Source organism: Pan troglodytes, chromosome 20 (genome assembly GCF_028858775.2).
Source record: "Pan troglodytes isolate AG18354 chromosome 20, NHGRI_mPanTro3-v2.0_pri, whole genome shotgun sequence".
Classification (NCBI taxonomy): domain Eukaryota; kingdom Metazoa; phylum Chordata; class Mammalia; order Primates; family Hominidae; genus Pan; species Pan troglodytes.
In genome coordinates, this window is record NC_072418.2 from 56,732,880 (window position 1) to 56,755,915 (window position 23,036).

Genomic DNA, 23,036 nt, shown 5'->3' on the forward strand with positions numbered 1-23,036 from the left:
TCTAGCTGCTCTCTCTGCATCTCCCTGACAGTCTCTCTCTGGTTTCTGTCTCATGCCTCCCCTCCATCTGCATATGATGGGGCTCTCTGTGTTTCTTCCTTTTCTCTGTGTCTCCTTCTGCATCTCTGTCTACACTTTTGGGCCTTTGTCCAACCCCCCTACCCCCCGTCTCTGTTCCCTCCTGTGTCCACTCTCATACACACACATGCTACATCTCACCCTCCTCTCCTGCTGGCTTTCTGTCCTCCCTTTTCTCTGGGTCTCTGTCCCCATATTTGGTCTTTATTCCTCCCTCTGGGTGTGTGTTTCCTGGGTCTCTATCCTTCTCTCTTTCTGAATCTCTGTCCCCCTGGGTTTCCTCTGTCTCCTCCCTTCTCTGGGTTTCTGCCTTCTTACCTGGGGTCTCTGTACCACCCTCTGAATTTCTATTTCCCCTTTTCTCTGGGTCTGCAACCTCTCTTCCCCCATTCCCTCCCTCTTCCCCTTCATCTCCTCTACCCTTCCCTCCCTCCCCCTACCCACCTCCCTCTGTCCTTCACTCTCCCCTTTCCTCCCTCCCCCTACCCTTCCCTCTCCCCGTCCCTCTCTCCCCTTCCCTCTCTCCCCCTACCCCTTTTCCCTCTCCCCTTCTCCATCTCCCTCATGATTTGTTCTGTTTCTCTGTGTGTCCCTGGGTCTCTGGGTATGAATTTCATCTGCTATCATTTTCATGTATCCTCTCCCTCTTCCTGTCTCTCTCTCTCTCTCTCTCACTCACTCTCACCCTCTGTCTGTCTCTCTCTCTGTCCCTCTTCCTCTCTCTCTCCTCTCTGTCTCTCTCTGTCTCTCTCTCTGTCTGTCTCCCTCCTCCTCCTCCTCCCCCTCCTCCCCCTCCCCCTCCTCCTCCTCCTTCTTCTTCTTCTTCTTCTCCTTCTTCTTCTTTCTTCTCTCTCTCTCTCTCCTTTCTTTTCCCTTCCTCCCTCCATTTGCCTGTTTCCCCTGGCTGTTCTTATCTCTCCGGATCTCATGCCTGTGTCTCTTGGTTCCTCCATCTGCCTGTCTCTGTCCCTCTTTCTCTGGGTCTACCTGTCCGGCACTCTGTCTGTTTGTCTGTCTGTCTCTCTCTGTGTTTTCCACAGTTCCTGACCAAGCACCCAGGGAAGCGCCTGGGCTCAGGGCCTGATGGGGAACCTACCATCCGTGCACATGGCTTTTTCCGCTGGATTGACTGGGAGCGGCTGGAACGATTGGAGATCCCGCCTCCTTTCAGACCCCGCCCGGTCAGTCACCCTCCAGGCAACAAAAACTTGGTCCCTGAAGGGGTGGGGTTCCCCTGGGCCTCAATATACCTGTATGTGGGGGTGGGGTTCCCTCTGCAGAGCCCCCCGCCCCCAACAAAAGGAGGTGCAGACACCATGAAGCATGAATAGAGATTCTGCAGGAGACAGGAGATGAGACTGGGGTACACCCGAGGAGCCCTCGGAGCTGCTTAACTTTCCCTCCCCCACGTCTCCCACAGTGTGGCCGCAGCGGCGAGAACTTTGACAAGTTCTTCACGCGGGCGGCGCCAGCGCTGACCCCTCCAGACCGCCTAGTCCTGGCCAGCATCGACCAGGCCGATTTCCAGGGCTTCACCTACGTGAACCCCGACTTCGTGCACCCGGATGCCCGCAGCCCCACCAGCCCAGTGCCTGTGCCCGTCATGTAATCTCACCCGCCGCCACTAGGTGTCCCCAACGTCCCCTCCGCCGTGCCGGCGGCAGCCCCCACTTCACCCCCAACTTCACCACCCCCTGTCCCATTCTAGATCCTGCACCCCAGCATTCCAGCTCTGCCCCCGCGGGTTCTAGACGCCCCTCCCAAGCGTTCCTGGCCTTCTGAACTCCATACAGCCTCTACAGCCGTCCCGCGTTCAAGACTTGAGCGGAGCCCGATATTCTCCCTGAACTTAGCGTTCTGGACTCTGCCCCAATCGGGTCCAGAGACCACACCACTAACCATCCCCAACTCCATGGGGTTCGAGACTCCATCTTGGTAGTTCTATGCCTCCCCCCAGACCCCTGGGGAAATAGCCTCACGGGGTTGGCTGTTCCAGACTCAGGTTCCAGAACAGCCCTCGGCCTCCGAGGCCCCCCGCCTCCACTCTAGTTCTAGATGAGTGGGAGGCGTGCCCCCCTCCTCCAGTACGTCCCGCTGCTGTGCTCTGGGGATTTCTGGGATATATGGAGGATTCTTTCCCCAGAGGCTCCCAATCAGCTTTTGTTCTAGACTTACCCATCCCGAAGCCATCACTTCTCCCCGCAGCCCGCCTGCCGTGCATGGCTCCTGTCTGGCTCGGACCCACCCCAACCCTCCCCAGTGCCTGCCACTCTCTGGGACTCTCCTCCTCCCCTCCTCTTCCCTTAGCCTCTCCCACCCGGCCACAGCTGCTGGAGAATAAATTTGGGATGCTGATGCTGAAGTGTTTGGATATTTTCTTGTAAGCTTGGAGAATGAAGGGGGTGTGGAGGCGGGACAGTGACTGTACATAGATACAAACAGAGAAGGAAAGCATGGAGACCCACAAAGTGAGAGGGGAGACACCCACTGCAGGGGAGCAAGCAGAGAAGCGCGCGCAGACAGAGGCAGGAGACCCAGACAGACAGAGACAGGGAGAGAAAATATCACAGAGGGCACCAACGTGGACAGTGCACAGCGAGAGAGGGGCACGGAGATCACTGAGAGTGCCAGGTGGCGACCCCCGCGCAGAGACCCAGCGCGTCCGTGTTCACCAGAGCAGCCACGCAAGCTCACATGCACACCCAGGCTCAGACACTGGGGAGAAGTCCTTCCCAAGCGGGGAGATCACAGTCTGGCCTCTTCTTGAGAGACCTAGAGACCTGATCAGAGGAAGAGACCCCCACGCCAGAGCAACCAAAAACAGCCAGAACCCGAGAGCCTAGGAATCGGCGACGGAGGCACACGGCAGGCAGACGCGCCTTCTGGGCCTCTTTCCCTTGACCCACTTGAGAGTCTGGGGAGTGCCGGGGACCGTGCAGATGGACTACATTTCCCCGCAGGCCTCGCGGCAGACCCTTCCCCCAAGTGCGGCTCCTTGCCACCAGGGCTGATGGGAAATGTAGTCTCCGGTCAGGGCCAGACCAGCGGAGCGGTGTGCCTTGTCTGTGTGTTTGGAGGGGACTGAGCCCCAAAGCTTCGCAGTCTTCCTTGCGGACCCGGGCACGTCTTCTTCCCTGCAGTCTCCTGGGTTTCCATGACCCGGTCCAGGTGGATGCTGGGGCTGCCCCTCTCTCCCTCATCACCGCCGCGACACCCCCATCCAGTGCCCGCAGGCCCCAGCCCCCGCTCCGACCCTCGGCGGGCGGCCTGCCCCTTTAAGAGTGGCCCCGCTGACATCACGGCGGGGGGGGGGGGGGGCGGGGGCGCTGGCCCGGCTCCTGGCTCCGCGGCGGCTGCAGGACCCGACTCCGCTCTGCGCCCGCCCGCTGCTGTAGGGACCCCGGCCCGGGACGCCCCCTCCCGCTTCCTGCAGCCGTCCAGACCCCAGGCTCCGCCCCAGGCCTGGCTAGAGCCCCAGTCCTCGTCAGGGGACCCCCAGGATTGTCCCTGCTGTCTCTCCTTCTCAGAGTCTCTCTCTGTCTCTCTCTGTCTCTCTGTCTCTCTGTCTCTGTCTCTGTCTCTTCTCCAAGCTCAAGGTCTCTGGGTCTCAGCATCTCTCAGCCCCAGGCCTCTGGGCGTCCCCCTGTCTCTTTCTGTCTCTTCCTGGTCTCTGACCTCTCCACTTCCCAGGCCTCAGAATCTCTGCGCCTAGGTGGTGAGGGGTGGTCTTAAACTCTGTCTCTCTCCCTCTTTGTCTCTCTCTGTCTCTGTGTCTCCTTCAGTCTCCAGACCTGAGTCCCTGGATTTCTCGGCCTCAAGGTCTCGGCGTGACTTTCTCTCTCTGCCCTGTCTCTCTTTGTGCCTCTGCCCCTCTCGGGCTCTCTGCCTCTGTTTCTATTCTCTCTCCCTCTCTGCCTCCCCCATCCTCAAGGCCCATCTCCCTCCCTCGCTGCATCCTTCCCCCCTTCCCTCCCCGCCCCTCCCCTCCTCCGCAGTAGCCAATGAGCGGCCGCCGGTTCCTGCTCCCGGCTCCGTCCGCCGAGTGAGGCCGCGGCCGCGGGGGGTGGGGGGTGGGAGGCCGGGAGGGGGCCGGGACGCCGGGCTCCGGGGCGGGGGCGGGGGGCGCGGGCACCGGCGACCCCGGTGGCGGCGGCGGCGGCCGGGGGAAGCCTCGGGGCCGGTCATGCGGCTGCGGGGCCCGCGGCCCGGAGCGTCCGCCCAGCCCTGAGCGAGGTGAGCGCTAGCGGAGGGTCCTGGGAGGAAGAAGGGGCGCCCCTCGAGGTGGCTGCGAGCCGGGTTTGGGGCAACAAGGGACCCGAGTGGCTCCAGGGGTGGTGAGATCCTGGCGGTCGGGACGCCCGAATTCGAGCGGCTATGGGGGATGCAGGGACACCTGGGCCTGGCGATCCCGGAGGACGGGGTCCGAGGGTCCCGGAGTGGGAAACTGCACTCCTCACGTCCGAGTCGCAGCGAGCGTGGGCTGGGGAGGGCAGAGGCCGGGTCCCTGAGGAAGGCGAGGTACGGGGCGAGGGCGGAGGACCCAGGCCCGGCCAGAGCAGGGTGTGGGTCTGGAAAGGGGTCCCAGAAAGGGGGAGTTACGGTCTCCCGAGAGATGGAAGAGAGATGGAGTTTGGGCTTAAGACTTGCAGATGGGACCCCGGAAATTCAAATGCCTGAATCCGGGAAAGGGTGGGAGAAAGAGGGAGAAGAGGAGGCTCCAGGCCTGGGGGGAGGGTCCCAAAGGAGGAAAGGCTGGAGGAATAAGGAGATCTGGGCGGGCCAGTGAGAGTGAGGAGGAATTGGAGCAAGGTTGGGTTTTAAAACGGGGTGCGAGAATGTGGAGAAGGGACGAGGTCCCAGCGGAGAGTCAGAGGGACGAAAGGGGGAAGCTGAGATCGGCTACCTGGGATGGAGGCAGCCAGGGTGGCCAGGGTGATGGTGCCCGTTTCCGAGCCCACAGGGCTGCGAGAGGACCAGGCAGCTCGCGGTCAAACCCCTGAGCCGCCAGGCGGGGGATGGGAGGAAAAGCTGGCCAGAGCGTTCCCTGACTCCGGATCTCGGAGGCCTCCAAGAGGTTGGGGGGGGAAGGAGGGGGGATCTGGAGGCTGGGAGTGCGGGGTGGAGCGGGGAGGAGTCTCAGACTCCAGAGTCTTTATTCAGGTGGAGCAGAGTTGCAAGGCTAGGAGAATTCTGGTTGAGGAAAGTGGAGTTTTATGTCTTGATTAGTTTGTAGGGGAGAATGTTGAGGGGTCTCAACCTTCATAGTTAAAAAGATCCCAGGTATTCAGGGATGTAGAGGTCTCTGGTTGATAAAGGCTAAGGGTCCCAAGTTGAGACCCCCAAATCACGGGATTGCGTGGCTTGGGGAAAAATCTTGCAGGGGTCGGGGGAGAATCGCGGGTAAGGAATTTCAAGTCCTTGAGATCTGGGTTGAGGAGCTCCCTCGCTGGAATTTCTAGGTTCCTAAGTGGAATTGGGGAGGCCACAGAGATGAACTGGGGATCTCCTGTTTGGAGTCTAATGTTATGAAATCGGGACTCCATGCTGGATGTTGAAGAAGATCTGTGATTGGAAGTCCCAGCATGGGAAACCGGGGTCCAGAACCTCTGGTAGGAAGTTTCAGATCGTGTGTTAGGGGAGGGGGTTTTGGGACTCCTGCTTGAGATTTTAGAGTTCAGGGCACTGAATCCTAGTTGGAAGGATGAGAGTCCGTTGTTTGACTGGGGTGCTCTGATGAGGATGCTGGATTGGTGGTGGTGGTGGTGGTGTCCAGCTCATTCATGATTTTTTTTTTTTTTTTTTTTTTTTGAGATGCAGTCTCACTCTGTTACCCAGGCTGAAGTGCAGTGGTGATATCTCGGCTCACTGCAACCTTGCCTCTCAGGTTCAAGCTATTCTCCTGCCTCAGCCTCCTGAGTAGCTGGGATTATAGGTGTGAGCCACCGTGCCCGGCTAATTTTTGTATTTTTAGCAGAGACAAGGTTTCACCATGTTGGCCAGGCTGGTCTCAAACTCCTGACCTCAAGTGATCCACCCACCTCAGCCTCCCAAAGTGCTGGGATTCCAGGTGTGAGCCACCTCACCCAGTCTCAGCTCCTGATTTTGACGTTCTGGAATCTCTAATCGAGATTCTGGTTCTATGTCTCTGGGTTCCAATGTTCTGGGACTCAGCAGCCTGTGAAGATGTTCCAGCATTCCAGGTCCAGGAGCCTGCCTAGATCTGGGAGGGTGGAATTAGGGTTCTGGAGCTAGGTTCTGGAGTGAGGAGGAATTGGAGCAAGATTGGGTTTTAAAACGGGGTGCAAGAATGTGGAGAAGGGACGAGGTCCCAGCTGAGAGTCAGAGGGGCGAAAGGGGGAAGCTGAGATCAGCTACCTGGGATGGAGGCAGCCAGGGTGGCCAGGGTGATGGTGCCCGTTTCCGAACCCACAGGGCTGCGAGAGGACCAGGCAGCTCGCGGTCAAACCCCTGAGCCGCCAGGCGGAGGATGGGAGGATGTCACGGGTGGTGTCATCTTAAATTGGGGTATCAAATGAGGTCAAGGCACAGGATCAGAGTTAGAAGGTCATGGGTCAAGTTCTTGGTGTTAGAATTGGGTGTTAGGCTCAAGATACAAATCCAAGAGGCTAAACTTCAGTGGGGGCCTCTGCTCAAACTCTTAGATAGGGCTGAGGTCAAGGGTGTGAAGCCCTGGTACGGGGTTAGAGATCCTTGGTTAGTGACCCGCTTTGGGAATTTCTGGGTGTAGTTCAGAGACAGGGTGCAAGAAAATGTATCAGGGCATCAGATTAGGGCATGGAGTTAAGACTGGGTAGCCTGGGTTAGAGTTTCTGGCCAGCTCAAGTTGTAGAGCATCCAGGGTTCAAGCCCAATGCCCTGTGCTCTGGGATCTAGGTCCTGGCTCAGAGTTGAGGTTATTGATTCTTGCTGGAGTCTGGTGTTCACAACCGGGGGCTTCGATCGTCACACAGAGACAGGGCTGTAGGATGCCAGGTCCTAGAGCTGAAATCATGGATCTGCCTAATAGTTTCTGAGTCACTGATCCACACTCAAGGTTAGGGACTCTGGTGGCATCTGATTTCTAAATTAGGGTCTCAGGTCAGCAGGTGAGGTTAGGTTTTGGCAGGGGGACCTGGTTCTGGGGTTAAGAATCTCAAATTAGAATTTCTGCTCGGAGTCACAGTATTTGGGACCCAGGTCCAAACACGGTTGGAGCCAAGATTCAATCTCTGGGCCTGGGCTGAAAGTTATGATTAGAAATCTAATTCTGGGGTTGGGGATCTGGATCTGGAGCTAGACCACAGGCAGCAGGTTTGGGGAGCCCAGCCCTGAGGCTGAGGCTCAACAGTTGGTGTCTCTGGTCAGACTCTAGGGTTGGGGTCATGGGTCAGGCCACGGAGGTCAGATCTGAGATTTCGATTTGGGAGTCAGTGTCTCTCGCTAGGGCCCAGCATCCCGGGTTGCTGCATGGGGTCAAGCACTCTGGTCGGTCCCATGGAGCTCTGCACTGTAGCTTCCCTTCCACAGGCCCCGCAGGGCGCCCCCTGCCTCTGAGGATGAGTCACTGCAGCAGCCGCGCCCTGACCCTGCTGAGCAGCGTGTTTGGTGCGTGTGGCCTGCTCCTGGTAGGCATCGCGGTCAGCACTGACTACTGGCTGTACATGGAAGAAGGCACAGTGCTACCGCAGAACCAGACCACCGAAGTCAAGATGGCCCTGCACGCCGGCCTCTGGCGAGTCTGCTTCTTTGCAGGTACAGCCCTCACCCGTCTTCCACTCAACAGTTTCTGCCTTGCCTGGGGTCTGAGAGTCTTAGCCATAGTCCCATCCCTTGAGTTCCAGAAATCCAGAAACGGATCCTGATTGTCTCCTGGAAGTTCAAATTTCTACGTGGACCCCCAGTGACTAGCCCTTTATTCCTGGATCTAGGAGCCCCAATGCTCCAGGCCCCTAACCCCTAAGGAATTCTGGAGTCTTCCTTTAAAGTTTGTAGTCTAGGTTTAGAACTTGTCTCCTGCACAATTTCAGTGCCGAATGGGCAAGATTAAAAAAAAAAAAAATGCATGGGACGGGCGCGGTGGCTTATGCCTGTAATCCCAGCACTTTGGGAGGCCAAGGCAGGAGTATCCCTTGAGCTCAGGAGTTTGAGACCAGCCTGGCCGACATGGTGAAACACCGTCTCTACTAAAAATACAAAAATTAGCTGTATGTGGTGGTGCACCCCTGTAATCCCAGCTACTTGGGAGGCTGAGGCAGGAGAATCACTTGAACACGGGAGGTGGAGGTTGCAGTGAGCTGAAATCACACCACTGCCACTGTGCTCCAGCCTAGGAGACAGAGTGAGACTCCATCTCACTCTCCCTAGCTCTGACTGCTGGCGTGCACCTGTAGTTCCAGTTATTCAGGAGGCTGAGGTGGGAAGATTACTTGTGTCCAGGAGTTCGAGGCTGCAGTGAGCTATGATGGTGCTGCTGTACTCCAACCTGGGTGACAGAGCAAAACCCAGTCTCTTAAAAAAAAAAAAAGAAAGAAAGAAAGAAAATCTATACCTCCCAGGGACCACAAAGACCAATTCATTGTAAGAATCCTGGCTCCCCAGACCTTGTCCTCTTTAGGGACCACGAGTTCTGATCTACAGCCCCTTCGTTGCTTAGGACCTAGAGTTCCAGCCTTGTCCTCCTTCAAGCAGGAGTCTCTAGGGCAGTTAGAAAGAGGAGTTCCAGGCCAGGTGCAATGGCTTATGCCTGTAATCCCAGCACTTTGGGGGGCCAAGGCAGGTGGATCACAAGGTCAGGAGTTTGAGACCAGTCTGGCCAACATGGTGAAACCCCGTCTCTACTAAAAATACAGAAATTAGCCAGGCATAGTGGCGCATGCCTGTAGTCCCAGCTACTCAGGAGGCTGAGGCAGGAGAATCACTTGAACCCGGGAGGCAGAGGTTGTGGTGAGCCGAGATCGTGCCACTGCACTCCAGCCTGGGCAACAGAGTGAGACTCCATCTCAAAGAAAAAAAAAAAGAAAAAAAAGAAAAAGAAAAAGAAAAGAAAGAGGAATCCCAGACAGACATCCACCCACCCGCTTTCCCAACACCCCTGGAGTAGTACAGCTCGTAACCCTTGGGTTAGGCCTTGCTCCCCCATCCTGGGGTCTCCCCTCTATCTGTCCTGCCCCCACCCCCAGCCTCTCTAGAGCTTAGGAGCCTCTCATCCAGCCCTGTCTGTTTCTCTTCCCCCCAGGTCGGGAGAAAGGTCGCTGTGTGGCCTCAGAATATTTTCTTGAACCGGAGATCAATTTGGTGACGGAAAACACGGAGAATATTCTGAGTGAGGGGATGTGGGGGCACCTAGGCACAAGACAGCAAGATCACAGCCAAGTCGTGGAGTCCTGGGAGGGGGCAGGACTAGGGAAAGGGTGGGGTCCAAGTGAAGGAGGGGAGGCTTGAAAGAAGGCAGAATGGGCCAGGCATGGTGGCTCACACCTGTAATCCCAGCACTTTAGGAGGCTGAGGTGGGTGGATCACCTGAGGTCAGGAGTTCGAGACCAGCCTGGGCAACATGGTGAAACCTTGTCTCTACTAAAAATTCAAAAATTAGCTGGGTGTGGTGGCGCGTGCCTGTAGTCCCAGCTACTCAGGAGGCTGAGGCAGGAGAATCGCTTGAACCTGGGAGGTGGAGCTTGCAGTGAGCCGAGATTTCACCACTGCACTCCAGCCTGGGCAACAGAGTGAGACTCTGTCTCAAAAAAAAAAAAAAAAAAAGGAAGAAAGAAAGAAGGCAAGGCAGAGTGGTGGTTAGATAAGGAGAAAGAGCAAGGTTGAAAGTGTGAGGTCCGGTTGGTGAGGAGCGGTCAATCAGAAAGGGGGCGGAGTTAAGCCCAAGGAGGTGTGGCCTGTGTGAGGGGGCGTGGCAGGCTTGTGTCTGCCGAGGAAATATCAGGGGAAGGGGAGGAGTCAGTGGGGAAGGGGAGGAGTCAGTGGGGAAAGGGAGGAGCCCAACAAAAAGGCAGAGGTGGTGAGAGCAGAGGTCAAGGAATGGGGAAGTGTCCCACTGGAGATTCTCCCCTCACCCCTGTCTCTCCCCATCCCCTCCCCAGAGACAGTGCGCACGGCCACCCCCTTCCCCATGGTCAGCCTCTTCCTCGTGTTCACGGCCTTCGTCATCAGCAACATCGGCCACATCCGCCCGCAGAGGACCATTCTGGCTTTTGTCTCTGGCATCTTCTTCATACTATCGGGTGAGCCTAAGGACTTGGGAGCTGGGGGACCATTTCCAGTTCCGGGACCTGTGGTTCCTTTTCCACTTACCCACTTCCTTGCTGTGTGGCCTGGGAGGAGTTGCAGACCCTCTCTGAGCCCCACTTTCCTTCTATGTGCAATGGAAATAGCAGTGCCCATTGCAAAGCGTCCTTCAGAGGACCACATTATAGCGAGGGCTTACTGGGTGCTAATTAGGTACCAGGCTCTATTCTCAACTCGCAACAACCTTGTGAGGTAAATCCTATTAATAGCCCATTTTACAGATATGGAAACAGATACTCAGAGGGATGAAGTCATTTGCTCAGGGCCATACAACTAGTGAGAGGCAGAGCTGGGAATGAAACTCACGCAATTCGCCTCCGGAGGCTGTATTTTTAACCACTGCTGATAAACTGCAATTAACAGTTTACAAGGCTGCTTATTTTCTGTGCAATATTTTGTTTTAAATTTTTTCAAATAAATGGAAAAGTCCAAAGAATTGTATAGGGAACACCCATGTAGCCACCACTTAGAGTCAACCATTGACAGGTCACTAGACTTGCATGATCTTGCGTCTGTCCATCTGTCTATATGTCCAACCATCCATCAATCCACCTTATTGTCTAGATGCATTTCAGAGTAAGTTTCAGGCATCAGTACACTTCACCCTACTTACGTCATCATACATGTGATTAGCTAGAGTTCAATATTTGTTTACAGTTTTTTTTTTCTTCTTTTGAGGCACAAGCCTCTTTTGCATATGTGATCTCACACCCGTCTCCTAACATCGCTACCCAGGAGTTATTATTAGCACTCACTTGATAACATGGGGGTACCAAGGCCCAGAATTGCATAGAGAGTTGCCCAAGATACTAGTGTAAACTATTTCCAGAGGACTTCAGTGTCCAGAGTTCCAGTAAAGCCTTTTTTCTTTTTTCTTTCTTTTCTTTTTTTTTTTTTTGACGGAGTTTCGCTCTTGTTGCCCAGGCTGGAGTACAATGGCACGATCTCAGCTCACCACAACCTCTGCCTCCCGGGTTCAGACAATTCTCCTGCCTCAGCCTCCCAAGTAGCTGGGATTACATGCATGTGCCACCACGCCCGGCTAATTTTCTATTTTTTTTTTTTTTTTAAATAGAGACGGGGTTTCTTCATGTTCGTCAGGCTGGTTTCAAACTCCCGACCGCAGGTGATCTGCCCACCTCAGCCTCCCAAAGTGCTGGGATTACAGGCGTGAGCCCCTGCGCCTGGCTTTTTTTTTTTTTTTTTTTTTTGAGACGGAGTCTCCCTCTGTTGCCCAGGCTGGAGCCCACTGGCGTGATCTCGGCCCATTGCAACCTCTGCCTCCCGGGTTCAAGCGATTCTCCTGTCTCATCTTCCCGAATAGCTGGGATTACAGGTGTGTGCCATCATGCCCAGCTAATTTTTGTATTTTTAGTAGAGATGGGGTTTTGCCATGTTGGCCAGGCTGGTCTTGAACTCCTGGCCTCAAGTGATCCTCCTGCCTTAGCCTCCCGAAGTGCTGGGATTACAGGCATGAGCCACTGTGCCTGGCCTAAAGCCTTTTTTCTTGAGTGTTACTCTCCTCCAAATTTCAACTCAGTCCAATCCAATTCAGTCCAATTCAGCTAAAATCAGCCCAAATCAACTCAGCTCGAGTACATTTAACTCCATCCATCCAACCCAGCTAACCCCAATTCATTCTGACTCAATTCTTCAGTTCAATTCAAATGAATTCAACATAATTTAATTAAACTCAAATCAGGTTCTTGTAATTCAGTTGATAGTTTATGAACAAACCCCACTGCATGTCTCATCTCCATTCTGTCCCCTGGGGCCGGCACTCAGCTCCCTCTTTTCAGTGGCTGTGCAAATAGTTGAAAAGGGATCCTCCAACTAAGCAACTAAGATCGAAAGCACCTGATCCAATATCCTCTCCTCCAGTCTCTGCTCCTCACCCAGGCTCCTCTTGGTGCAACCTCCCCCATGCCTTCAACCTAACCTGAAGAGACCTTTTCCAGGGAAAGCAGGGTGCAACCTCCGTGCAAACTTGAATCACAGCGGGTGGAGCCCAGACACTGAGCTAAAATAAGACACGGAGAATATCACGATCCTAGAGTGTCAGAGCGGAAAGGTCTCATCATTTTTCAAATGGAAAAATAGTGGCCTAGAGAGAAAAAGTGGGGCAAGAGTAGATAGCATGGGGATTTTTATTCAACCTGTCAAAATCATTATAAGGAAAGTCCCATTGTTTGCGGTTCACAGGAATGGAAACGGGCTCGAAGAGGCGACATAGCTTGTCAATGGCAGAACTGGATTGGAATCTAGGGTATTCTGATTCCTAAATCCATGCTTATACCACCCACTGAACCAGGAACTGACTGCCCAGGGTCACGCTGAGGATCAGTGGTGCAGGCAGGCTGGAAGTCACGTCTCTAGGGTAACAATAGAGTAATTTGGAAGAGATTGAATCCAACTGCCTGAATTCCTTCCTAGCATTCATTTCACAGGCTATGACCTATGCACTCCACCCCAAGGTATCCAGGCATGTGCTGCCAAGCTTGGGGTGTATAGTGGCTGAAGGCCACATGTTGTAAACCTAGGAAGAACTGGGTTCAAATCTTGCCTCTACCACTTACGGTTTGAACCAAAGCCTTCTTTTGTGGAGTTATTGAGGGGACAAATCTTGATCAGTGGTTTGCAAGCTTTTTCTGCTTAGGGCCAGATAGCAAATATTTTAGGCTACGTGAGCCGTAGGTTCTCCGATGCAACCATTCAACTCTACTGGGATGCAACTTGGCCACTGTAGTACAAAAGCTGCCAGGTGTAAGCAAATGGGAGTGGCTATGTTCCAGTGACTATTTGTGGACTCTCAAATTTGAGTTCAATGTAATTTTCATGTGCATGAAATCTTCTTCTTTTGATTTTTTTTTAAATCAAAAGAAGAATAATAGGTAAAAATCCTGCTTAGCTCACAAACCATACAAAAGCAGGCAATGGGCCAGGTCATCATTTGTCAACCCCTCATTTAGATCATGAATGTAAAGCATCTGACCCAGTGCCTGGACTGTAACAGTAAGCGCTGAACACTTGTTGTTTTAAGTAAATAAATAAATGTAGTAATAATAGTAGTACTAGCGGTGGTGGTGCTGGTGCTGGTGATAGTAGCAGTAGTAGCAGTATGAGTAGTAACAAACAATTTTTGAATTTTTATTTTACTTTTTTATTTTTTATTTTTTTGAGATGGAGTTTCGCTCTCGTCGCCCAGGCTGGAGTGCAATGGCGTGATCTCGGCTCACTGCAACCTCCGCGTCCCAGGTTCAAGCGATTCTTCTGCCTCAGCCTCCCGAGTAGCTGGGATTACAGGCATGTGCCACCGCACCCGGCTAATTTTTTGTATTTTTAGTAGAGACGGGGTTTCACTGTGTTAGCCAGGATGGTCTTGAACTCTCGACCTCAGGTGATCCGCCCGCCTTGGCCTCCCGAAGTGCTGGAATTGCAGGCGTGAGCCACCGCACCTTGCCCTTATTTTGCTTTTTAAATTTTTCTCCCCTTCTGGCCAAATTTCAAATTTTTCCAACCCAGCCTCCTCACCATGGCATTATGCTGCCCCACCAAGATTAAGATCACAAAAAAGAAGGAGATTTAAAAGGAGAAGTTAAGGACAGAAATAGTACCAATGCCTTGGGACTTGGAATGGAATAGCCTGGGGTGACTGCCTCCTGTTCGCAATGAGGAAACCAGGCCTCAGAGAGAGAAAGATAGGGATTCCCCGAGGCCTGGTCATTGGTGGAGTTGTCCCCAGGCCTGGTCATTGGTGGAGTTGCCCAGGTCTGGTATTGGTGGAGTTGCCCCAGGTCTGGTATTGGTGGAGTTGTCCCCAGGCTGGTCATTGGTGGAGTTGCCCCAGGTCTGGTCACTGGTGGAGTTGCCCCAGGCTGGTATTGGTGGAGTTGCCCCAGGTCTGGTCATTGGTGGAGTTGCCCCAGGTCTGGTCATTGGTGGACTTGCCCCAGGTCTGGTATTGGTGGAGTTGTCACAGGCTGGTCATTGGTGGAGTTGCCCCAGGTCTGGTCATTTGTGGAGTTGCCCCAGGTCTGGTATTGGTGGAGTTGCCCCAGGTCTGGTCATTGGTGGAGTTGCCCCAGGTCTGGTTATTGGTGGAGTTGTCCCAGGCTGGTCATTGGTGGAGTTGCCCCAGGTCTGGTCATTGGTGGAGTTGCCCCAGGTCTCGTATTGGTGGAGTTGCCCCAGGTCTGGTCATTGGTGGAGTTGCCCCAGGTCTGGTCATTGGTGGAGTTGCCCCAGGTCTGGTATTGCTGGAGTTGCCCCAGGTCTGGTTATTGGTGGAGTTGCCCCAGGCTGGTTATTGGTGGAGTTGCCCCAGGTCTGGTATTGGTGGAGTTGCCCCAGGTCTGGTCATTGGTGGACTTGCCCCAGGTCTGGTTATTGGTGGACTTGCCCCAGGTCTGGTCATTGGTGGAGTTGCCCCAGGTCTGGTCATTGGTGGACTTGCCCCAGGTCTGGTCATTGGTGGAGTTGTCCCAGGCTGGTCATTGGTGGACTTGCCCCAGGTCTGGTATTGGTGGAGTTGCCCCAGGCTGGTTATTGGTGGAGTTGCCCCAGGTCTGGTATTGGTGGAGTTGCCCCAGGTCTGGTCATTGGTGGAGTTGTCCCAGGCTGGTCATTGGTGGAGTTGCCCCAGGCTGGTCATTGGTGGACTTGCTCCAGGTCTGGTCATTGGTGGAGTTGCCCCAGGCTGGTTATTGGTGGAGTTGCCCCAGGTCTGGTATTGGTGGAGTTGCCCCAGGTCTGGTATTGGTGGACTTGCCCCAGGTCTGGTCATTGGTGGAGTTGCCCCAGGTCTGGTATTGGTGGAGTTGCCCCAGGTCTGGTATTGGTGGACTTGCCCCAGGTCTGGTCATTGGTGGAGTTGCCCCAGGCTGGTCATTGGTGGACTTGCTCCAGGTCTGGTCATTGGTGGAGTTGCCCCAGGCTGGTTATTGGTGGAGTTGCCCCAGGTCTGGTATTGGTGGACTTGCCCCAGGTCTGGTATTGGTGGACTTGCCCCAGGTCTGGTCATTGGTGGAGTTGCCCCAGGCTGGTTATTGGTGGACTTACCCCAGGTCTGGTCATTGGTGGAGTTGCCCGGGTCTGGTCATTGGTGGAGTTGCCCCAGGTCTGGTCATTGGTGGAGTTGCCCAGGTCTGGTCATTGGTGGAGTTGCCCCAGGCTGGTTATTGGTGGACTTGCCCCAGGTCTGGTCATTGGTGGAGTTGCCCAGGTCTGGTCATTGGTGGAGTTGTCTGAGGTCTGGTATTGGTGGAGTTGCTCCAGGTCTGGTCATTGGTGGAGTTGCCCAGGTCTGGTCATTGGTGGAGTTGCCCCAGGCTGGTTATTGGTGGACTTGCCCCAGGTCTGGTCATTGGTGGAGTTGCCCAGGTCTGGTCATTGGTGGAGTTGCCCCAGGCTGGTTATTGGTGGACTTGCCCCAGGTCTGGTCATTGGTGGAGTTGCCCAGGTCTGGTCATTGGTGGAGTTGTCTGAGGTCTGGTATTGGTGGAGTTGCTCCAGGTCTGGTCATTGGTGGAGTTGCCCCACGTCTGGTCATTGGTGGAGTTGTCTGAGGTCTGGTCATTGGTGGAGTTGTCTGAGGTCTGGTCATTGGTCGACTTGCCCCAGGTCTGGTATTGGTGGAGTTGCCCCAGGCTGGTCATTGGTGGAGTTGCCCCAGGTCTGGTATTGGTGGAGTTGGCATTCAATTGTGGAGAAACCAGTGGAAGGGCTCGGGCAGGAGGATTACGGTCACAGCTGGGCATTAAATGTCTCACAGGGACCTGTGCTGGGGATGGACTAGAGGGAAAGAGACTGGAAATGTACAAACTGAGGAGGCTTGTGTAGTGGCCCAGGCCGTAGCAGATAAGGTCTGTGCTGGGGCTGGAGATGTGAGGAAAAGGCAATTGGATGGCCATGTGAGAGAGGGATATTGATGGAAGAATCAATAGAATCAGATGACTGACTGGATGTGGTTGGTAGAAGTGGGAGGAAGCTAGACAGGCATTGGTTTTTTTCCAGGTCATAAGAGGCATGTGCATGCCTGTCCCACATTAGCCCCTGATCATTAAACATGATCTGTGGATATGCTTATTCATTCAGTCTTCAGATGTCCTGTATACCAGGCCCTGTCCTTGGCACAGAAGACACAATTAAATCTCATGTGTAGCCCATGTGCACTCACTCACAGAACAGCTCCCGACTACCTGTCAGTCAAAGCTTTTCACACTTTTTCTTAAATCCCTTCAATAGATCCCCATTGCACTTAGAATACACCCAAATGCCTCAGTCTGTCCTCCAACGTCTTCTATGATTTGGCTACTGCTCAGATCTCTGACCTCATCTCCTCACCCACTAGCACTCTCCGCATTGCTTGTAACTTCAGCCACACTGGCCTCATTCTTCTCCTTGAAAATGCTAATCACAGCCTCACCTCAGGACTTTGTACACTCATTATTCCTCCCTGCTTGGAAGTCCTTTCCCCACCTCCAACTCCACCCGACCCTAATTCTCAGAAGCCTCAAGCTTTTTATCTTCAGAGTTGCTTTCTCTGACAACAGTACCTAGTATTCTCTTACCCTGGCGATACTATCACATGCTTTATTTCATATTTTTTCATAGCGTTTATTGCTACTGTTGTGCCATTTGTTTTTTGTCTTCTTGTATCAGAATGTAATCTTCAAAAGGGCTGGGACAGGCCAGGTGCGGTGGCTCATGCCTGTAAGCCCAGCACTTTGAGAGGCCAAGGTGGGTGGATCACTTGAGGTCAGGAGTTCGAGACCAGCCTGGCCAACATGGTGAAACCCTATCTCTACTAAAAATACAAAAATTGACTGGGCATGGTGGTGGGCCCCTATAGTCCCAGCTACTTGGGAGGCTGAGGCAGGAGAATCACTTGAACCTGGAAGGTGAAGGCTGCAGTAAGCCAAAATCATGCCACTGCACTCTAGCTTGGTCGACAGAACAAGACTGTCTCAGAAAAAAGAAGAGTGAGGGGGATGCTGAGACCTTTTCTTTCTTTTTTCTTTTTTTCTTTTTTTTGGAGACAGAGTCTCACTTTGTCACCCAGGCTGGAGTACAGTGGCGTGATCTCCTGCCTTAGCCTCCCATGTAGCTGGGATTACAGGCACCTGCCACCATGCCTGGCTAATTTTTGTATTTTTAGTAGAGACGGGATTCCACCATGTTGGCCAGGCTGGTCTCAAACCCCTGACCTCAAGTGATCCACCCACCTTGGCCTCCCAAAGTTCCGGGATTACAGGCATGAGCCACTGCGGCCCAGCTGGGCTGAGACCTTTTCAAACATGTTCTTGTTTGTATGTTAGAGCCTAGAGGTGTTGTTTGTATGAAGTGCAAACTGAAATATTTCCAGAATGAGTGAGGGCAGAAGGGATGAGTGACAGTCTTGCATATTCTGAGAAAAGGGAAGATGCATTAACCTGACATAGTAGGGTGCTCTGGGGAGGGTGAGAGAGACCAGGGAGGGCTTCCAAGAAAAGGTGACAGCTAAGTTGATGCCGAAAGGGTCAGGGGGAAATTTTCAAGTCCGGAAAGAGAAGAGCCTGGTTTGGAGATGGGATTCACAGCGTGCGATAAGGTCCTAGAAAGGAGCTAGGACAGGCCAGGCATGGTGGCTCATGCCTGTAATCCCAGCACATTGGGAGGCCGAGGCAGGCAGGTCACCTGAGGTTAGGAGTTCGAGACCAGACTAGCCAACATGGTGAAACCCCGTCTCTATTAAAAACACAAAAATTAGCCAGGCCTGGTGGCAGGCGCCTGTAATCCCAGCTACTCAGGAGGCTGAGGCAGGAGAATCGCTTGAACCTGGGAGGCAGAGGTTGCGGTGAGCCGAGATTGCACCATTGCACTCCAGCCTGGGCAACAAGAGCGAAACTCCATCTCAAAAAAAAAAGGAAAGAAAAAAAGAAGGCAGCTAAGACAGAGGTCAACGTCAGTGCACCTGTCCATGGTCCTGAAACCCAGTTGTTCTCAAGCCAGGATGGTTCTATTCAGCTTGGAATGTAGGTGACTCTTGCCTACTGTGCTTTAAGAATTACAAAGCAGATGTAGTTGAGGGGGTGGGAGGAGAGTAAGAGAGTTGGATTGCAGAGATAGAAAGGGGGAAGGGAGGGAGAAAAAGAGAAAGGGAAAATAAGGTTATTTTTGGAGAACCAGGGCTAATGCAAAATGGCCAGAAAGAAAAAGCAACGATAAGAATGACTTACTACAAAGAAAAAAGAAAACAAAATCTCTTCCTCGGTGGAAATATTTCTTTCTTTCTCATCAGACCCTGGTCCTGATTCTGCTTATGGAGATTGGTATTTATTTATTTATTTACTTATTGAGGCAGGGTCTTGCTCTGTTGCCCAGGCTGGAGTGCAATAGTGCAATGTCGGCTCACTGCTACCTTTACCTCTTCGGTTCAAGCAATTCTCATGCCTCAGCCTCCTGAGTAGCTGGGATTACAAACGTGCACCACCATGCCTGGCTAATTTTTTTTGTATTTTTGTAGAGACGGGGTTTCACCATGTTGGCCAGGCTGGTCTCGAACTCCTGACCTCAAGTGATCTGCCCACCTCAGCCTCCCAAAGTGCTGAGATTACAGGCATGAGCCACCGCACCTGGCAGAATGTTTGTTATTTAGAGCCGTAATGTGAAACTTGGACCTTAAGTCTGGGGTTGGAGTGAACTATGAGGCAGGTGTTGTCAGCAGGAACCAGATCACAGACAGCCTGGAACGACAGGCTGACTTGTTTCTCCTGTGGACAATGAGGAGCCAAGGAAGAGTTCTGAGCCTGGAGGGATAGAGTCTGCTTTGGGTTTCAGAAACGGAGATGAGGATTTTGGAACAATGGTACAAACATACAGAATAAGGCCTGAAGGCCGGGCACGGTAGCTCACGCCTGTAATCCCAGCACATTGGGAGGCCAAGGTTGGCAGATCACGAAGTCAGGGGTTCGAGACCAGCCTGGCCAACATGGTGAAACCCCATCTCTACTAAAAATACAAAAATTAGCCGGGCATGGCGGCGCACGTCTGTAATCTCAGCTACTCAGGAGGCTGAGGCAGGAGAATCACTTGAACCCGGGAGGCAGAGGTTGCAGTGAGCCGAGATGGCGCCATTACACCACTCCAACCTGGGTGACACAGTGAGACTCCACCTTAAAAAAAAAAAAAAAAAAAAAGAGAATAAGGCCTGAGCTGGGGCAAGGGACTTGGGGAAGCAAAAAGGGGGTTAGATTTATGAGGAATTCAGGAAGTAAAGCAGACATAATTTGATTGTCCTTCAGTGACCATCCCTGATGGATGAGAGAGAGAGAGGGAGAGAGAGAGAGGAAAAGAGGAGTGAAGCTGATTCCCCTGCATCTGAGTTAGGCACTGCAGTGAATGTGATTTCTGGGCTTCCTTCAATCTTCCTTTGCTATAAACCTGCTCATATTTCAAGACCAATCTCAGGTGCATTTTCACCATGTAATGCTTCATGATCACTCTCTTTATTTTTGTATTTTTGTATTTTTTGAGATGGAGTCTCGCTCTGTCGCCCAGGCTGGAGTGCAGCAGCATAATCTCAGCTCACCGCAACCTCCACCTCCCAGGTTCAAGCGATTCTCCTGTCTCAGCCTCCCGAGTAGCTGGGATTACAGGCACCCGCCACCATGCCTGGCTAATTTTTGTATTTTTAGTAGACAGAGGGTTTCACCATGTTGGCCGGGCTGGTCTCAAGTGATCTGCCAACCTTGGCCTCCCAAAGTGCTGGGATTCCAGGCCTGAACCACCACACCCAGCCTATAATCACTCCCTTACTGCGTCTCAACATTATGGAATACTAGAAGTTGAAAGTGTTATGGAAGTTCAGAGCAAGGAAAAGTTAATTCTTGGAAGGGATAGAGGAATGGTGGGATCTAGAGTGAATGGGCTTTTCTAGATGTTCCAGCTGCATAGCAAGTATGTTCTTCATCCATTCAAAGAGAATTGACTACTTGCTGGAGAATAATAAAGACAAGGTGGACTTGTTTCTAGCATCATGGAGTTCCTAGCATCTAACTGGGGATGGAGGAGATGTCTAATAAAAAAGTAACAAATAGATAATATAATGTTAGATGGTGCTACATGCTACAAAAAAAAAAAAAAGCAGGTTAGGAGGAGAGTGATGGGGAGGGGTTATTATATTATCCCACCCACCTGAATAATCCAAGGTTTTTAAATGTTTTTCTCTCTATCTCTCTATCTTTCCCTCCTACCTCACCATTTTTTTTTTTTTTTTCTCGAGACAGAGTCTCACTCTGTCACCCGGGCTGGAGTGCAATGGTGCCATCTCTGCTCACTGCAACCTCTGCCCCCTGGGTTCAAGCGATTCTTCTGCCTCAGCCTCCCGAATAGCTAGGACTACAGGCGGGCACCACTACGCCAGGCTAATTTTTTTTTTTAATTTGAGACGGAGTCTCACTCTTTTGCCCAGGCTGGAGTGCAGTGGCTCAATCTCAACTCATTGCAACCTCCACCTCCCAGGTACACAAGATTCTCCTGCCTCAGCCTCCCGAGTAGCTGGGATTGCAGGTGCCTGCCACCATGCCCTGCTAATTTTTTGTACTTTTAGTAGAGACGGGGTTTCACTGTGTTAGCCAGGATGGTCTTGAACTCCTGACCTTGTGATCCGCCCACCTAGGCCTCCCAAAGTGCTGGGATTACAGGCCTGAGCCACCACACTGGGCCAATTTTTGTATTTTTAGTAGAGATGGTGTTTCACCATGTTGGCCAGGCTGGTCTTGAACTCCTGACCTCAGGTGATCTGCCCTCCTCAGCCTCCCAAAGTGTTGGGATTACAGGTGTGGGCCACTGTGCCCGGCCCCACCTCACTTTTTAAACACACCACACACAGATTTTTTTTGGCTTTAGCATTTGAAAGTAAATTGCAGACATGTTGATAGTTCATCTCTAAAATTAAGTGTTAGTATGCATCCTTTAAGGCTAAGGGTCGGGTGCTGTGGCCTCACTTTGGGAGGCCGAGGTGGGCAGATTACTTGAGCTCAGGAGTTCAAAACCAGCCTGGGCAACATGGTAAAATCCCGTCTCTCCAAAAAATACCAAAAGTCAGCCGGGCATGGGGCATGCACCTGCAGTCCCAGCTACGCAGGAGGGTGAGCTGGGAGGATGGCTTGAGCCCAGGAGGCAGAGGTTGCCATAAGCTGAAATTGTGCCACTACACTTCAGCCTGGGCAACAGAGCCAGATCTTGTCTCTAAATAAATAAATAGAATAATAATACATTCTTCTACGTAACTACAACAACATTATCAGACCTGGACATTTTATAATTCCATAATACAATTTAATACATTTTTAAACTGTCCTGGCTATTTCAAGAATGTCTTTTATAACTCTTTCCCTAGAACCAGGATTCATTCTAGGTCCATGCATGACATTTAGTTAATAAGTCTCTTTTTTGGCTGGGCGCAGTGGCTCATGCCTGTAATCCCAGCACTTTGGGAGGCCGAGCTGGGCAGACCATTTGAGGTCAGGTGTTTGAGACCAGCCTGACCAACATGGTGAAACCCCATCTCTATTAAAATACAAAAAAGTTAGCCAGGTGTGGTGGTGCATGCCTGTAGTCCCAGCTACTCAGGAAACTGAGGCAGGAGAATCGCTTGAACTCGGGAGGCAGAGGTTGCAGTGAGCTAAGATCACACCACTGCATCCAGCCTAGGTGACAGAGTAAGACTCTGTCTTAAAAAAAAAGAAAGAAAGAAAGAAAAAAAGCCTAATTCCACTACTATTTGTTTTTAACAACGCTGACTTTTTTTTTTTTTTCTTTTTTTTGAGACGGAGTCTGGCTCTGTCGCCCAGGTTGGAGTGCAGTGGCACGATCTCGGCTCACTGCAAGCTCCGCCTCCCGGGTTTGTGCCATTTTCCTGCCTCAGCCTCCCGAGTAGCTGGGACTACAGGCGGCCACCACCACGCCCGGCTAATTTTTTCTATTTTTAGTAGAGATGGAGTTTCGCCATGTTAGCCAGGATGGTCTCGATCTCCTGACCTCGTGATCCGCCTGCCTCAGCCTTCCAAAGTGCTGGGATTACAGGCGTGAGCCACTGTGCCCGGCCAGCACTGACTTTTTAAATATATCTCATTATTAAAATATAAAAAGAAGCCAAGCACAGTGACTCGAGCCTGTGGTATTAGCTACTCTGGAGGCTGAGGTGGAAGAATCGCTTTGAACCCAGGAGATGGAGGCTGCAGTGAGCTATGATGGTACCACTGCACTCCAGCCTGGGCAACAGAGTAAGGCCCTGTCTGAAAAAAAAAAAAGAATTAAAAAATAAAATAAAATATAGAAAGAATAGTATAATGAAATTCATGGATCCTGTACTCAGTTTCAACAATTACCAACATATGGCAAATCTGTTTTTAGTCATATTGCCATGTCCTCTTCTGCATTTCACTACATTATTTTAAAGCCAGTCTCAGACATCATTTGATTCACAGATATTTCAGTATATCTCTGAGTTATAAGTAGTCTTTTATTTACTATAACCACAATCCCATGATCAAGCCCAAGCAACTAAGAATAATTACTTAATATTATCTCATATCTAGTTAATGCTCACTCTTCCCCATTGGCCTCATAAATGCCTCTTTCTAGTTCATTTGTTGCAAATCCAGATCCAAGTTCCACAT

General features: G+C 52.2%; 2 protein-coding genes across 3 annotated transcripts in view; both read left to right on the plus strand.

Moving 5' to 3' along the window:
* The window catches only part of PRKCG (protein kinase C gamma), a 28,510-nt gene extending 26,070 nt beyond the window's left edge, over positions 1 to 2,440 (plus strand). For both annotated transcript variants that reach the window (XM_063802261.1, XM_016936756.4), the window contains exons 18-20: positions 1,119 to 1,259; positions 1,499 to 1,683; positions 1,787 to 2,440. In XM_063802261.1, coding sequence (XP_063658331.1) covers positions 1,119 to 1,259; positions 1,499 to 1,683; positions 1,787 to 1,829 — 369 coding nt within the window. In that variant the 3' untranslated portion in view covers positions 1,830 to 2,440. The remainder of the gene's footprint in view (positions 1 to 1,118; positions 1,260 to 1,498; positions 1,684 to 1,786) is intronic.
* Positions 2,441 to 4,071: 1,631 nt separating this feature from the next.
* The window catches only part of CACNG7 (calcium voltage-gated channel auxiliary subunit gamma 7), a 30,195-nt gene continuing 11,230 nt past the window's right edge, over positions 4,072 to 23,036 (plus strand). Inside the window, exons 1-4 of the mRNA XM_001174727.8 lie at positions 4,072 to 4,311; positions 7,606 to 7,830; positions 9,314 to 9,400; positions 10,170 to 10,310. Coding sequence (XP_001174727.1) covers positions 7,635 to 7,830; positions 9,314 to 9,400; positions 10,170 to 10,310 — 424 coding nt within the window. The 5' untranslated portion in view covers positions 4,072 to 4,311; positions 7,606 to 7,634. The remainder of the gene's footprint in view (positions 4,312 to 7,605; positions 7,831 to 9,313; positions 9,401 to 10,169; positions 10,311 to 23,036) is intronic.